The sequence below is a fragment of the Liolophura sinensis genome, chromosome 10, assembly GCF_032854445.1.
Source record: "Liolophura sinensis isolate JHLJ2023 chromosome 10, CUHK_Ljap_v2, whole genome shotgun sequence".
Classification (NCBI taxonomy): Eukaryota; Metazoa; Mollusca; class Polyplacophora; order Chitonida; family Chitonidae; genus Liolophura; species Liolophura sinensis.
Window position 1 is genome coordinate 34,922,284 of NC_088304.1, and position 17,847 is coordinate 34,940,130.

The following is a 17,847-nucleotide window of genomic DNA, read 5'->3' on the forward strand; positions in this document are numbered from 1 at the left end:
TGAAACAACAGTTGATGTTCGGAAAACATTGTTGTCATGGTGAGTGGGTTGATCTTGAAGGATACATGAAATGTTTGAATTTTATTTCTTAAATATAGAGTTACAGAATCTCCTGACCAGAACTTGGCATATCCCCTAGGCATGAAGAAAGTGTTGTCATGTCTTGGCGTGGCTGAGCTCGAGTTTGATCGGGACATAACCATCGGTTTCCCACTCATACAACGAACAAACTGTGGGCAGCTTCGGGAGCGGGTCACGGCCAAGTGATTAGGACACTTGACCTTCAATCGGTTGGACCCACACTGTCAGCGTTTGGCAGGGGATTGCACTTTTGTTCGTGGGGCTTGATGACCATACGCGGTCGCCTGGCCGTTTATGTCGTGTAACATTTGTTAAAGACCAGTTGTCTTCCACCAGTATTGCATGAATATTTGAACCGCAAACGTGGGAAGTTTGTCAGTAAGTTGCCAAAAGTCGGTGGTTTATTTTGGACACTCTGGTTTGGTTCACTCATGTAACTGGCCGCCATGGTACGAGTTTAAAAAATTCTCTGGAAGGGCATTAAGCAACAATTAATCAATCAGTCAATCAATCAATCAAAGAGTACTAGGATATGATTTGATGTTTTATACACATTAGACATTTTGTCTAAATATGTAAAATTTTCTTTTCTTTTGTATGATGGGTCATGTTAAAGTGTCGGTTAAAATTTTGTCGCACGTTTGCAGTTAATTCTCCGAATCTCAATACGTTAGTGGTTTCTGTTCGCCATTACCGGTATGCTGATATTCCAGAACGACGCATTCCAACGTCGGATATTTGACCCCTCCCCCAACTCCCAGCCCTCTATTCCCAACAACCGTGGTAGCTGTACCACATGATAATGTGATTATATACTCCGTGAAGACTAAACCTCATATGAAGTAAATCACGACCAAACAGTGACATATGTTGATCCGAGCTTTCCGAATAACCGTATTGCATCTTCAGGGAAATATCTCTTTTCTACCTTAATTTATCAACTTTATATTGTTTTGCTGTTCTTATGATATTACACACGGCTTACATGTGTAGCGTACACGTACACGCTATAACCAATGGTATGTTACTTCGGTATCGGTACCTTGTCTCTATGTCATTGTTGAATCTAGATGAGTTTTACTCATCTCCAAGGAGAGTATGTACGCCTGACTTTCCCTTGATACCTTGGATTTGCCACTTTTCTGAAAATTATTCCGAGGGCTCGGATCAACGTGTATCATTTTTTTTGTGCTGATTTATTTCGCATTGTATTTATTTGTTGGGTCATTATTGGTGTTTCTCTCACATTAAACCAAACTAGGTCTTTGTCAGTCTCAACACGTGTCTCGCGGATTCGATCCGTCAGAACTTGGATTCAGTGAGTTTGATTTTTGTCATGTACCTGGGTGTATCGGCACACCAGCCCTTTGAAACCACATATTAAGTGAAATTCCAGATCATCACCACCTTGGCAAAAAAAAAAAACTAAAATGTCTTGGAGAATGATTTTTCGTCAATATCTACTTGAAAGGAACCCACACATCCTTCGGAACCCACACATCTTTCAAATTAAGACACGAAAAATTCCCTGTATTTGTCTTCCGTACTGGGATGCCCTACCAGATTTATCCATGCTCAATATTGCCTTTAAGACCACAGAAGACACGAACGTAGCTTGGAATGGACGTGAGGGACATTTGGAATTTGGGAGAATCTGTGAAACAGTTGGCCTCAGTCAAATTATTGATCGAATTTCTGACGGGAATATATAAAACCTGAGTCAAGATTTAATGAGGACACACCGTGTCATGAAGGCAGGTGTTTGAAAGATTATTTACATGTCAAAATGCGGGCGTTTAGAAGGTGTTAGTAGACATCTTTGTTGCGAATATAATTGAAGAGACGACAGTGTGATAGCTGGCAAATGATCACACGTAATTGGTGAAATACGGCCTCTTGTCAATCTACCGCGGCCAGGGTTTTATTATAACTGTTCATGTAAATGCATAAATAGTGGCAAATCACACGCCCCCTAGCACCACGTCTCATGCAGAATTAGTTTTTTAAAAGTACAGTGATATTAACTGCAATTTATCAGACGTCACTGGTGTAGAATTAGTCACGTTATTACAGCTGAAACAAACATATGACAAAGGCTGTGAAAGATGCACATATGCGCCTTGTTGGATTTAAGAAACCACAGACTCTTCAGATGATACATCTTATCTGGACCTATAATCGTACAAAGACGAAAACTGTTCCCTCTCTCGCAGACATTAAGACGGGGGAGATAGTTTCAATTTTGACATTGTAAATAATCCTTACTTGGGCAGCAAAATACCGAAGAGTCCTGCATATGGCGTGCACATATCTCGTCTTGTGGCATTTGTTAGATCCTGTGTGTTATGTGACGATTCCTATCAACGTCACAAGTTATCACTGCTAAAACTAGTGTGCCAAGGTTATTCCATCGAACGCCTTCACTGTAAGTTTCTTTAGTTTTACGGTGGGTATAATTCTCTTATAAGTGAATATAGATAGAGCGACCAGAATCTGCGGCGCTCTGTTTCCTGGTTGTGTCTAATTCCGGTTAAACTGGGGCTAGGGACAGGGTATTCATCGTGTTGAAATTAGACGGCCACATTGAATACACATGAACAGTTGCAATGAAGGTACATCTAAGATATGTATTTTATTATCGACAACTTGTGTACTAGCATGGTACACGATTTTAATATTGATTTCACTTAATCGCCTAGAACATACCTTGCGTCTTTTCAATATCACTGAGAACTGCTGACTACTTCTCTTTACATGATTCTGCCCTTATTTCGTATTTTATATTTTTTCTAGGTTCTTTGGTGGTTTGTGTCAGACGTCTTTTTGGGAAGTGGTCTTGTGATTATTGGCCTAGTACGTCCAAATTGGTGATTATTGATCTTGTACGTCCAAATTGGTGATTGTTGACCTGTTAGGTCCAAATTAGTGATTGTTGATTTTGTACGTTCAAATTGGTGATTGTTGACCCGGTACGTCCAAATTGGTGACTGCTCACCTAGTACGTCCAAATTGGTGATTGTTGATTTTGTACGTTCAAATTGGTGATTATTGACCTGGTACGTCCAAATTGGTTGACGGCTGGTGTACGAATGTCCTGTTATAACGCAATGGATACAAATAAGTCAATTCAACTCAGAAAACTGAGTCATATGACCAGATCAGCTGAGTCATGAAAGACTCCTGTGAGTTTTCCAACTAACCAAGTGAGTCAACAATATAACCAGATGAGTTTCATGACCTGGTGATACCCTCATCATATTACTGACATAATATTGAAATCGACGTTTATATCCAAGCACAGCTTTTAACACAAAACGAAGAATAAATCCTTGTACAGTGCATTGACTCTGATATCAGACTCTCCCACAACAGTTCTGGATATAGCGAGCTATCTAAACCGCTGGGATTTTTGTAGAGATATAAACGTATATGTAGCAAAATGACCTGACTAGAAAGCTGTCAAAACTTTCAAAGCTTAGCACAAAGATAAAATAAAATATCTAATTTAATGTATTCATTTGCTTGTTCCTTAACGTCAGATATTTTATGGACGAATTTGTGATACACGACTCACCAGAGATACTGCTCTGTAGAAAGACTCCATCTTTTGTTACGCATTTCCATCTGAAAGCCTATTGTCATCGAAAACTGGTGTGATTTAAAACATATTTCAACCCATAACGGCATTTGTAGAAATTATTTTCAGTGAAATTATTTATCCAAAAAATTATTGCCAGTGTTTTGTCGGCTAGTGAAGTAAGTTTTTGTCATATCGGTTGTTAATGTTGGACCATTATTGCTTTTTGTAAGGCGTATTGTAATAACAGTTGGAGTTTTCAAATCAACGCGCTTGAATGAAATGCTCCCTTGTTTACCATTTGTTAATATCCTTTCTAAAGCACTGTTTAAGATATAATATTTTGGCCACGTTTCAGAGTAATAATATTCGTGTTCTGTCTACTTCACAAGGTCACGAGAAGACAACAAGAAAATCGTTAACGCTATTCCTCATAACTTTCGGTTTTAACCGCACGCTTCCGTTGCTAATGTTTACCATTTCACCATCCACGATCGCATTTGTTCACTTGGCATAAACGCTAGAAACTCATTTCGCATATTCTCCGGTTCATGTTTTTTCATATGACGAAATGCTACAAATTCGGGTTTCGGGGGTCTTCCTGGCCTAGGGTGGTAGCACGCCAGCGCGGCCCAGTAACCTCTCAGCAATGCGGTCGCTGTGCGTTCAAGTCGAGCTCATGCCGACTTCCTCTCCGCCCGGGAGTGGGAAGGTTTGCCAGCAACCTGTGAATGGTCATGAGTTTCCTCCCACCATAATGCTGACTGCAGTCGTATAAGTGCAATATTCTGGAGTAAAGCAGACATGGAGTTTTTCTTTTTTTAACTCTGCGTTTTTCATTTTTTCCACTTTTGCATTCGTTTTTCTCTTTTTTTATGCAGCTCCACCCCCCAACTCCCCCCACCACCCCACCCCACCCCCGGAAAAAAGAAAAACTCCCACAAAAAAAAAAGAAACACTCTCACAAGAAGATTTTAGGCCCCGACATCGTAAGCCAATCGGATTACGTTCGGGCCCCGAATTAATTAGCCAATGGCAACGCGGCTGTGTGCAAATCGGCTCATCGTGGCGTAGACGGTTGACCTTGGCGTAGGGTAAATGTGAACATTCCCTCTGGTTACCACAGTTAACTGGATGAAGGATACGACTATTCCTCTTCAACTGTAGTTTGCCATAGATGACTACATTTGAAAAGGGCAATGCACTCCATGGAGCTGGGACCGTATCAGAGAACGCAAGTGCTGGAAATAGGCGGTCATCTAATGCAGCCATTGGCTGATTAACACGGGGTCCGCCTTAGTTATGTTAGTGCCAGAGATAATCGTTCAATGACAGTGTCACATACATGAGTGTTTCAACAAAAGCGCGAAGCAAAACGTACTCCAATTGGTTTATTATGTCGGGACCCGAGATGTTTTTGTGGGAGTTTTTTTTTTCTATGGGAGTTTTTCTTTTTTTTTTTTACCAATGAGAGTTTTTCTATTTGGGGGGAAGGGAGGGGGCTGCTTTAAAGAAAAGAAAAACTGCAAAAGTGGAAGAAATGAAATGAAAAAGAAGTGAAAAACGCCATGTCCCTTTTACGGCTGGGTATAAAACACCAACCAAATAAATACCCCAACTGTATGCCACTGCTTCCATATCGACAAGATGTGTCAGTATACTTTAAAGTGGTAATTACGTAAATCAGACGTAAATTCCTAGTGGTGAAACAGGTATGTCGTCTTTCCTCTGGTTTTACTCTACATGTCGCCTTTTATGTTATTGTCATGGCGACATACCGTGTACCTCACCTTATGCACGATAGTAACAGATGTGAGAAAGCTTGTTGTGTTGATGCTAGTAAATATTTTGATTATAACAGTTTAAGCCAAAATAACAAAATAAAATACCAACAAGATAACAGTACATAACATTTAACACGTAACAAATACAACCCAACAGACACTTCGTAGGCAACGTTCTGTTCCTGGCCTACGCGTTTTAGGTATCTGACATCTTGAATTAAAGCTATATAAGTCTCGCAAATTCTCAAGTTTGCCAGTAGCAGTGGCATTGACAGTATTAGATATGTCAATGCCATGGATTCAGATCTATGAAATCAGAGCTCGGCAATCTGTCCTTAGATGGTATTTCTTCCGGCACATTTATAGTGTGATATTCCACGTGTATAAAGGTCACGTGTTTTAGTGCCTGGATTCACGCAGAGGACAGTAGGGATATAGATGACAACTGGAAAAGTTTATTTTGATCGATTTGGATCTGTCAATCGTAGAGTTCAGAGTATATTCAGTCTGTCTGTCCTGTTTCTGGCGTTTGCTGAAGTCTGGATAACGGTGTTTTTTTTCATTAAGGTTACCATGAATAATCAGCCGAGCTGAAACAGTCTTATAGTCGATACAACACCACAGACTTTAAATCAGAACTACGCCTTCGTCTGAAAAATATGCACCAATAGGAAATATATGTCAATAAAACTCATGTCGCACCGTGCAAAAGTCAAAAGCAAAGGCCAACAGTGTTTTCCTGGCAACCCGTTCGTGTGTTTGCGCCTGAGCTGCAGCGTGATAAAACGTTATCCCTTTGGACAGTGTAACGCTCCTGGCACCTTTCTCATCCTCATGTGTGACTGGTGCGCTTCTCCAAGATAAAGGAGCATTCCGTCTTGAGAGGTCCCCAGGGCTGGTATCCCTCAGGTTATCAGACCTCGGTGGACTGCGGCAAATCGGTGTATAACACCGGAGGTTTTGTGTCGTTACTCATGGGGTGGGGTTTGCTGGGTTCAACCTGTGGTGTAATTACCGCTCTCAGGCGCTGGAAGGACAAAGCATGTGAACTTCTTTATAGTAATTTATAACTAAACCACAAAACTGGTTATAAGAAAGGAATTTTAAGGCTCCCTGTAGGTGATCTGATTTCTTAAACTGATTTTGTTGCCTCTCTTTGGGATGGTCATCATCGAAAACTATTAAACATATTTTTACGGGGCGCGGGGCAGTATCTTCATCGTGTTGAATTCAATCGCCACGTTGAATATATCAATAGTTGTAATCAAAGCGTAATTGAGATACATGAACAGTTGTAATCAAAGCGCAATCGAGATACATGAACAGTTGTAATCAAAGCGTAATTGAGATACATGAACAGTTGTAATCAAAGCGTAATCGAGATACATGCCTTGATTATCGACAAATGATATACATGCACTACCATGGTACACGATTTGAGTACTGATTTCACTCACTGCTGTTGACTGATTCTCTTGGCAGGATTCCACCCTAATTTCCTACTTATGCTACTTTCTTAGATCTTTGTTGGTTTGTGCCTTGGGATTTTTTACCACAACGCCCATATTGGTCGACGGCTGGTATACGAAACTTAATAATAATGTTTTCCTATGAACTGGAGATGGACATTTGAACAAACTGGTAATACACTATCCACAAAGTCTGCCCACAAAGATACTTACATAATTTTATGCCAACATTTAAAAGATTCCACTTTAATACTATTTCAAGGATTCTTCAAACTATTCTTAATTGTAGACAAAAATGTTTTATCCGACATAGCACTTAATCACTTAAACCTCTGACAGAGATACAAGATACCAGTTCTCAAATTCACTTTCGCTTTCAAGAATGTTTTGTTTCCTCACCATATATTGGTATCCAACAATATATTACCTTCTCAGGTCAGATATAATAATTAGATCAAGTATTCTCTCCGCAACTGAATGTCCGGTCAGAAACCATTGCTTGTAAGAACGAATTCCTCAACATTTTTTACCTACAGAAGCGGGTTGTAGGCTGTGTAAAACCACACCATTCACAGATGCTACACTGTAGAGCTCTTTGTTTTACGCCCACAACTTATTTATTCATTTCTTTGGTGCTTCAGGCCGCATTCAATAATGTTTTGAACACTTATACGACGGCGGCCAGCATTATGGTGGAGAGAACTGGGCAGAGCCCGGGGAAAACCCACAACCATCCGCAGAGTGCTGAAAGACCATTCCACGTCCGGATGCAGCACGGCGTAATAAATAATAACAATGCTTAAAAATGACGAACAGCGTACAAACCTGTCTTGGCGTTCCGGGCGTAACTATGAGTTTGTAAATGGCGTAGATAGGGATGCAGATGAGTGACGTAAGGGTGATGATCCAACCCAGAGCGAGCGACCAGGCCGGGAAATTGTACGATCCCAATGAGATTCCCGAGTAGGCGTAGCATGACAAGACAAATAACACCTAAAGGGAGATAATTCATCTGTTGTGTCATAGAGGGATCATCAGAAAAACAATAGACTAATTTGAAATCCTAAACTCCAAATGCTGATTTCAGCCGTTGAATGTTCATTGATTCCATGTCCTGGTTTATATTCAAGCAATATAATTACCAATAGAGCAATATCTGGAAACATCAGGAACTTTATTCTCATGCTGAATGTTAAGCTTGAAAAAACAGAATAGAAACTCACGCTAAGGAACTATCTCATCCAATATGTTTTCGAAAGCAATTTCAAGACGTAACACCCATAGTGTATTACAGTAAAATGAAATAAGAATAATAGCGACCCAAACATTGACAACAAACTGATAATTGAAACGTGTTAAAATTCCACCGGTTTAACATCTTATCTCAGCCAGAGTATATTCCTCACTGGTGATTACGATGCTTAAATTGAGAGAAATTTGGAAAAAGACGTAGGGTATAAGCAAAATATTAAGAAGAAATTTGAGAATTTTGCAATTCAAACAAGTCTTTCAAGGGCAGGGGTTAAGCTGAACGGCTAGAATAGAAAAGTTAAAAAGTGTCAGTGTGAAAGGCTGAGGAAACTATTCCCATCAAAAGTAGCTAGTCTGGATAATCGCAAGGTGCGTGTACATGTATCACATAAAGCTTACAATGAATGGCTTACCAGAAGAAACACGGGACAAATGACTGCCCAGCAAACCTTCCAGAAAATGCCTGGCTCAAATCCAAGCATCTTTTTTAAATCAGCTGAAAATCTCCTGGCGCCTGGAGAAAAAGGAAAGGAATTGAACCAGTTAGGGCGAGTTTTAATATCTGTAAACATATTGGAGATTATGTTGGTTTCCAGATTAGTTGAAAGTTGCTTTGATATGTTTCTCGTCAACATCACCCTTCAGGCGAAGTTTTCCATTAAGTTCAACTTTATCTCCTAGCGACAACATCATCGTACAATTCACCATAACATTTTAAGATGGAGACGGCCTTACGGGGCTCATAATATGTACATATAACTGATATAACACAACTAAATGAAAAAAGATCTAACGGTGACAGCCTCTTCTTGGAATTTACCATGAAACAAAATGGTGGCAGCATCCTCATGGAATTTAGCGTAAAAAAAACTGACGCCGACATCCTCACAGATTTAAAGGTAAAACCATCTGACGGCGAGGTCATGACGATGATGACAACATATAAAATACTGTTAAGCCAACTTACGATGACAACAACTTAGAACTTAACATGAAAATCAACTGTTGGCGACAAAATTGTACAACTTGCCGTAAAATCAGCTTACTGTTGTAGCGTGTGCCTGTATGTTTGGTAGCATATCAGTGGAACCAGAATTACCTTCTGGGCAAATGGTTGCACTAGGCGCTGACCTAGCCACCATGGAATCTTAATTCAACCTGACATGGTGTGGTCAAGAGGGTTGGAGGAGAACGCTGAAATGACCAACTGTAACGCAATAAAGATGCACAAAGAACAAATCGGAATGGTTTATTCAGAATGTACAGAAACCATTTCCGCGTATAAAACCTGAAAAGAATCCCTACTCTAAGCTGTGCTAAATGCTGTAGTTTACTATTTATTCCCCTACTGTAAGTGCTACAGAGTATTCCAGCCCCGCCGTACGCCGCTGGGTTCAATCCCGTTGTAGTAGTACCGCACCACCTCACGGAATTCGACTGCTCTCCCGCAGCCACACGGCAGTTCCGGTTTCCTCAGCCCGCCTGACAGTCCTACCGACTTCTTTTTCCTGTAGTTGTACAGCTGACACGGCAACTAGGTCCCTCAGGGCGCTACAGCACGTTCCCTTGATCGTTACCGGCGTTCACAGCGGCCACGGCAACCTCAGCTCCTCACAGTGGAACGGCAGCCACGCCAGATCCGACGGCCCCTGACAGACTGTAACCCAGCTGGTTACAGTCGAAGACAGGTTGATTGTCGCCCGTATGTCATATATACAGCCGCAGTTCATATACAGACCTGTACGGAACCTGTCAGACCTGTACAGGGTGTAATATTATATCTTGCCTAGCCTAAATGTATACGGTTGCGTTGAAAAGTAATAAATACTAGGCCCGCCCATTATGTCAAACTTTCCTCTACTACGTGGCTCACCGAACGTCGGTGTTGAACCACTGCCTGACCGCAAGATACCCGTGCTTTGTTTGAGATTGGGTGTGTACACCAAAGCGTCCAAATCCGCTTAACCGAAACCCACGACCATCCGCAGGCTGCGGGTAGAGGTTTCAACATGAGCTGGAATTGAACTCACAGCGACCGCATTGGGGAGAGGCTCCTGGGTCATTACGCTGCTCTAGCGCGCTAACCAACTGAGCCAAGGAGGCCCCGCGTTCAGCATTGATACTGAGGCCACTGTGTCAATGCAACACCACAGCTTCCAGTCTCAATTGTAGAGTTGGCCTTCTGTATTCGAGGCATGCATTCTGGCGAGTGTCTTTTCTTAGTCTCAGTAATAGGTTTTCCCGCTTCATCAGAACAATCTCGCTTAAAATGGCCTTCCTGACTGCATCCCAAGCACCCGCGTCGGTGACCATTTCCTTGCTGCGTGCGACCACGATCACGACCCTGTCCCGAATATTGCCGAACAGATCCTGCCTCCGACAAGACTTTTTCAACAATATTCTTCACCATAGAGTATATCACTTTGACTCGATGGGGGTGGGGAGAGGGGGGACTGTAATCCTCCACTTCCTCTTGATGTGCTGCGACCACCCTCGCTGTTGGAGAAACCCTCCGTCTCTCAGAAACCTTAAATGCCACAGTTTCCACAGCCCCCTGTACAGTAGAATCTAGGCTTCTGGGTCGCGTCTGCCATACATGGAAATGGAGATCATCTCCTATAGCGTCAAGGAACCGGCCCCTCGAGAGGGTATCCTGCAGGCTCGTTGGGCCAGACGTATCAGCGATTGGGTCAACTCCGGCAGGGCTCGTCATTACGTCTAAATCTTCTTTTCAGTTGAGATTTATACAAATCCAACTGACTCGGTGCACAGTGTCTTTTCTCCAATGCTTCCGTCAACCTTTCGAAATCAACGTTCCCTGGTTTTGTTTGTAGGTTGACCAATACATGTTGCGCGGATCCGCGAAGAGCTACCGCCAAATGTTGTCCCTTTTCTGCATATGTCCAACGGTTTATATTCACCGTTATATTCAAAATGGACAAAATAATCACACCACGGCGTTGTTCCGTCGTAGCTAGAGACTTTAACTGAAGCCTTCTTGACAGACTTAGTTCCCGCGACCGTCATTGGATTTAATAACGGCTGAGATTCAACAACTGTACCAGAATTCAGCTCTATCTGGACTGGCATGAAAACTTGTGTCGCGCAACTCGTGGTATATGATGCTTGGGGTAGGTAGCCTGGCTATCCTGTCCAAGACGACGGACCACGGTTTCCATCACCGACGTCAGTTCATTTAAAGCTTCACGTAAGCCATGTACCTGCGCTTGAATCTCATTCACCGATTGTGTCGACGATACGTTGTCTTGATTCGCTGTTGAATCCGGCTCGCGTCCCTGCAGACCCATAAGGTCGAGATGTTCTTGCTGAAGTAGGCAACATAGTATTTACAAGGGAAAGTAGTTTAATTATCGCCGTCGGCGATGTTAAACACCTTTTACACATGTAAGGGGTGATAACTCAGTACGCTAGACCCTAAATCCAGCAGTTGGCGACAAAATCGAACAACTTACCGTGAAAATAACTGTTGGCGACAAAGTTGTACAACTTACAGTAAGACCAACTGACGGCAATATTATATAACTTACCGTAAAACCAACTGACGGCGATAGATTCACAGAAACAGATAAGAAGTATGGAGATGGGTGCGCCGTGCCTGTCCAAGAGACTGATAACGTACTGGCCTCCCTGAAACATGCAGACCAATTGATTGAGTGAGTGAGTGAGTCAGTCAGTCAGTCAGTAAGTGCTTGGGTTTAACGTCGTAGTTAATAATTTTTTTAGTCATATGACGACGAAGGAATCTTGAGAGTACATCTAATGTGCCTCCTTGTTGCAGGACCGATTTCCATCTTTCTTTTAGCTAGTGCTGCTTCACTGAGACACCTTCCCGAAGGCCAGTAAGACGCTCCACCCGAGCCATTATACGGATACGGGTCAACCAGTCGTTGCACTATCCCCTTCATGCTGAACGCCAAGCAAGGACGTTAAAACTCATTTAATGTCTTAGGTTTGACTCGACCCAGGATTGACCCTGGATCCACCGCTCCCGAAGCGGACGCTTCCATTCATTAAATAACTGTGTATATGTTTTGCTGACTAAGGCGTATGGTTTAGTTTCTTTCAAAGCACAGATATAACTGGTTTACAAATATCTGTTACGAGGCCATGATCCATCAACCAGTACACAATGCGATACATTTTGCCGTGCAATGGCGAGTCAGGTCCAAGCTGTCCTGAATGATGTTCCCGTGTAATGGCGAGTCAGGTCCAAGCTGTCCTGAATGATGTTCTCCTGCAATGTGTACTACCTCACCAGTTTTCCCACAATTCGCCATCACGAAGGCAGGAACGCACAGAATGCACAGCTTGGACCTGAGTTACTTTAGACAGGAAACGTTCCCCATTACTGTAATACTTGTAAACTATTTACATGATATGTCTTTGGCCACTGTGCTCGAGAGCTTTTCAACAGGATATTTGTACACAACAGAAATAAAAAAAAGTACGGCATAAAAATTACAGCAGTGACGGAGTTTGATAGTTGTAAATAATCAAATAACCAGTGAAATATGGCTTCTTGCAAATTTACCCCAGTCAAAGTTTTAAGTGTTCATATAAATGCTGAAATAATAGGCAGTTACACGCCCCTTCTCACTATATCTCAAGCAGAATTAGGTAAAGGCATGGGCAGTGATGTTACTTGCTCTATATTAGACGTCACTTATCTAGAATTACTCAAAATGCTCCATTTAAATTGCATTTAATATACACTGCCCAGGTTTAGACAGAAACCTCATCCACAGATGACCAAAGAACCTATATAAAGCAAAGCAGTGGCTGTTACAGCTGAACCATGTAAATTGTTACCAGGTTTATCATTTAGTGGCAGCCATGAACACATTTTCGAGAGAGCGATGAATTTTTTTCAAAATTCGAAATGTTCCGTAAAAAGCCAAGCTGTGTAGTGCATCTTTTAGCCTGTTATGAGCTGGGTGATTAGCATAGTCGAGGGTCAAATCTACACAATTGGAACACTCCAACGAATTTTCACAAAAGGTAAATATGTCCCAAACAGTTTTTGGCAGAAAAACGTTCTTCGCCAACATCGTAGATCTGTAAAACTTTCCACTAAAATCTTCCTACTGGGACAGTTTGAGTTAAGTGTATAGGCCTACATGTGAAAATTCTTTGCATAGACTTATTTGAATTACAGTTCAGAAAGGTTCTTGGTTCTTCAGAAATGGTTATTTAAAAACTCTCCACAGGGATTTATTGAAAGAGTGTTCTTCACAGGAAATTATTCAGAAAGGTTCTCCACAGGGCGTTATTAAAAAAGGCTCTCCACAGGGCGCCATTCACATTCATGGTGCAGGGTTCTGCACAGAAAGTTATTCAGAAAGGTTCTCCACAGGGCTGTATTCAAAAAAGTTGTCCTCAGGACGTCATAACAAAAAAGTTCTCCAAAGAACCTCATGCAGCATAAAATGGTTTCCAGTTTATCGATTCATTAGAGTCTTATGAATCTGTTGTCTTGCAGTTTTGATTAGGAAAGCATATCTTATAACTGACATACCGTTACAAATTACAACAAGTTTCTCTACGTACGTATGTTGTTGAAGACAGTCCCGTCAGGAAGCACACGCTGATTAGCATGGCCACAAAGATCTCGCGATGTTTGCCGATCTTCGGGAATTCGTCACAAACCCCGGTGATAACGGCTTCCAAACCGCCAAACTGTAACGGAAAAAGCAACCACAGAGTTACCTGAGAGCCAAGTGTCTGTACGGCACAAACTAGACAGAAGACTCCAACAATATTGATCTATCTTGTGGTATACATATTTATTTATTATTTATTTGTGCGCATCTTCAGAATGTTATCTATTACAATTTATCAATTCACATTTCACAAAAGTTCACCAAAAAGTTTTTCACCAAAAGTTATGCTTACTAACTATTAATTCCAACGAAGCCAAACGAGAGCTAACAAAATACACTATCAATCACTGTTATCAAAACTTAGATTTCACACTACACTGACTTTGATTTTATTGATTCATTTAATTTTACACTTGCAGAAAACAGAACATCTTCAATAGGTCAACGTTCACAAAATTTCATGAAAGAATTTTTGGTACAGTAACTTTTCTTGTCAATCCCGTCGTCTTATGTAACTATAGCCAACACAATATCATTCGCAATTGCGTTAGGAGAAACTTTATTTAGGAAGTTTTTGTGAAAACAACCTTTAGGTGTTGTGTAAGTTTCGTGGCCCTAGGGTAGGAATGAAGTGACTTACCGAACTGTCCAGCCCCAGGGTGATAAGCATGACAAAAAACAGGATAGACCAGAAAACAGATCCGTCCAGAGTGGCTAAGGCCTCGGGGTAAACAATAAACACCAGTCCGGGGCCTGAGGTGGGGGATTGAAAGCAACGGAAACTTTTAAACTTAGTGATTTATTGTATTTTTGGTTTACGCCTTACACTACTCAATATTTTTCCAATATGTGATGGCGGTCAGACCTATGGGCGGAGGAAGCCAGTTCCTGGGATAAACCTCCGTCGTCTGACAAGTTACCGATGGACTTCCATATTCCAACAAATGTGAGACTGCCACACGAGAGTTGACCGCTTATTGTTCTACAGCCGTTTACCCACAAGCCCCACTCCCCAACCAAGATCAAACTCAGTCATTTATTCTATTAATACTCTACGCACATAATTGTTTTCTTGCACAGCGACAGCAGAGTTAGGCATTGGGGGCAATGGACAAAGGACAAAATGACCTACAATTTCGCCAAAATGTGTATTTTTAGGGGAAAAAAATGTCTTCACTTAGTAAATATTACACTTTGCATTGAAACGTACGTTTTCCCAATATGATAGCATGCTACCTTCCACGTAAGCAAAGTTTCTAGGATCCCAAAAAACTCTCATGACATAATGGGTAACTTAGTCATATAGTAAAGATGAGGTCATTACAGGTAGTGTCGCCCACTGGGCAACATAAAATAATGTTACATTCAATCATACTTTCCAGAGGTATACTTTATTCTGATAATATTTCTATAAAAACACAACATTTTTTTGGAGAGTATAAATCCTTTTTATTTGCTTATTATGTTTTTACGCGATTGTTTCCATTTCAATGCGCATGCGCAGATGCACAGAATACCTAAATGATAAAACGGTTGGATTGTACACATACACGTGTAGTTTGTTTTGATTGTCAGTATACATGTATACCGGATATAGCATCACTTGAAATACCAAATAGTATGAAGCTAGGAATGAGAGCCAGACACTAGCTGGTCGTCCAGCTTTGGAAACACCTCTGTGTCATTCAATAACTCACTTAATTAGTCCTACGTGTACGCCTGCATTAATTTGTTCATGTAGTATACTACGTAATTAATACAATTTATTGCCGGCTTCCAGGAGTTGTCGTTGCAGAAGGAAATACTCCAACACAGGGACCAAGCGACCCGTACAACCCCCATCTCCGCCTTACACTCTTCGGTCATCATCTATTTATTTATTGATTGATCGATTTGATTGGTGTTTTACGCCGTACTCAAGAATATTTCATTAATACGACAGCGGCCATCATTATGAAGAGAGATTGTTGGCTGAAACTCAAAACTATCCGTAGGTTGATGCAGGCCTTCCCAGGTACGACCGGAGAGGAAGCTAACATAAGCTGTACATGAAACCACGGCAAACGTAGTGGTGAGAGGCTCTTGGGTCATTGGGTCGCGCTGGCACGCAAACCACCTCAACCAAAGAGGCCCTCTCATTATCTGTGGAAGTGTTTGTGAGCTTCACGTGGCGTTACTTTGCCTCCTCTAAGACTTAATACTCACCGTCTATTGCCACGTTCTCCACGCTTTTCTTCTGTATATGCGCCATGTACCCAAGCACGGAGAACACCACAAAGCCGGCCATGAAGCTGGTACAGCAGTTAATGGAGGCTGTCACAAGAGCATCCCTGATGGGAAACAGAAAGATCAGGTAAACCCCTGGCCCCTGACATTGAGCGAGTAGAATGCTTAACAGCTACACCCCCAGGGGATTGGCGGGAAATCACATTATTAACCAGAAGGTCTCAGGGTAGGCACTACATTTTAATCCAGGTAAAAATCGTAATCCTGCTCCAGAAGAGAATACGGTCAAGCCGACGACAAAACAAGTTGGTCGGCAAGAAGATATACCATGTATTTGACTGGTCATATTGCTAGCGTTGTGTACATCCTTTATATCATTCAGTAGCCAGTAGTCAAAGACACTAACTGGCGATTCAAAGAAGTGTCTCAGCCATAAGTGTCAGGATTTCTTCGGTTTATAGTGCAACAAGAAAATAACTCGTGTTTTCCTTTGCCTCATTCAAATTTTAACAATTACTCATAAAAAAATGTGCGATGCTAACCATATTGGGCTGACGTCAATAAAATGACCTCACTAATGACCTTTTCACTGACGCAAACAAACACGCCATCTTGCTCTCAAGCTAACCCAATAATCTTACGACAGTGCTGATTAGTAATATTGGAAACATTCAGCCAAATGAGTAAAATTTTCCCTTCGACTACCTGCTTGTGTGAATGATTTGTGCGCACAAATGAAGTCTAAAGTAGCGTGTAATAATATCAGTTCTTCAAAATGATATATGAAAGGACAAGTGGTCAGCCTAATTTCTCGGACAGTATTTGCGCTATCACCCCTCTTCATCTCAACCCCCTAAACCGTTTAATGTACCGTCACCCTGTAGTCATTAACAAAATATACAGACCATACTGGGAAGAAAAGTTACAGGATTGTATGGAAAAACTTGCAAATAATGATGGTATCTGGTACACCTGGGACATAATTTATGATGTGCAGGCATCGAATTTCGCTACTTATTAGTTTCCTGACTAATGGTAAAACATAAATTTGACTTCAATCTAGAACGAATTCTGTGTGGACCTTATCATCACTGCTTTGTTCCAGTGGGCGTGTAATTTGCTACTATTTAAACATTTGCATGAACCGTTAGAATAAGACCTTAAATGAGGTGAACTGACAAGAGGTCGTATTTCACCGGTTACGTGCGACCATTTGCCAGCTATCACACTCTTTGTTTTACTCTTTGTGGTATAATTATATTACACTTTTTGTGACAACAGTTTTTTTTAATACTAAACTCGCTTCACTAATGGATAGGTGTGCTTTAGTCCTGGAATTATTTGTTTATTTGATTGACTGATTAATTGGATTGATGTTGTACGTCGTACTCAAGACGACCTCACTACTACGACGGCGGCTAGCATTATTGTCAGAGATCCTGAATTAAGAAACCTAAATCAAATACTTACATGTAGCAGTTGTTATGGAACTTGTTGTAGCTGGACAAAGCCAACAATGTGCCAAAGCCTGGACCTAAAGAGAAAAAGATCTGAGCGGCGGCGTCAATCCAAACCTGTAAAAGTAACGGTAAACAGAACTTCATTCTCAAGTACTTGGACTTCTTCATTCGTTCATTTTGGCCGATGTATGCAGTGTGATTGATTTGATTCCAGTTCCAAACGGAGCTGTAAGTTTCACTCAATAATATTTCACTCCTACTATGACCGAGGATCGGGTTAATTAGTGGGGTGAGGGTGTTTTGGTTGGTGGGGCGGGGTGCACACAGAGCCCATGGTAATCAAATAGCCTTCTCAATACTGATCACAGATATGTTTTA

General features: G+C 41.4%; 1 protein-coding gene across 1 annotated transcript in view; it reads right to left on the reverse strand.

Moving 5' to 3' along the window:
* Positions 1 to 5,555: 5,555 nt before the first annotated feature.
* Positions 5,556 to 17,847, reverse strand: part of LOC135476611 (sodium-dependent serotonin transporter-like) — a 42,207-nt gene continuing 29,915 nt past the window's right edge. The window contains exons 6-13 of the mRNA XM_064756693.1: positions 17,480 to 17,583; positions 15,989 to 16,113; positions 14,424 to 14,536; positions 13,731 to 13,859; positions 11,711 to 11,810; positions 8,576 to 8,676; positions 7,737 to 7,904; positions 5,556 to 6,469 (exon numbers count right to left, since the gene is read on the reverse strand). Coding sequence (XP_064612763.1) covers positions 6,356 to 6,469; positions 7,737 to 7,904; positions 8,576 to 8,676; positions 11,711 to 11,810; positions 13,731 to 13,859; positions 14,424 to 14,536; positions 15,989 to 16,113; positions 17,480 to 17,583 — 954 coding nt within the window. The 3' untranslated portion in view covers positions 5,556 to 6,355. The remainder of the gene's footprint in view (positions 6,470 to 7,736; positions 7,905 to 8,575; positions 8,677 to 11,710; positions 11,811 to 13,730; positions 13,860 to 14,423; positions 14,537 to 15,988; positions 16,114 to 17,479; positions 17,584 to 17,847) is intronic.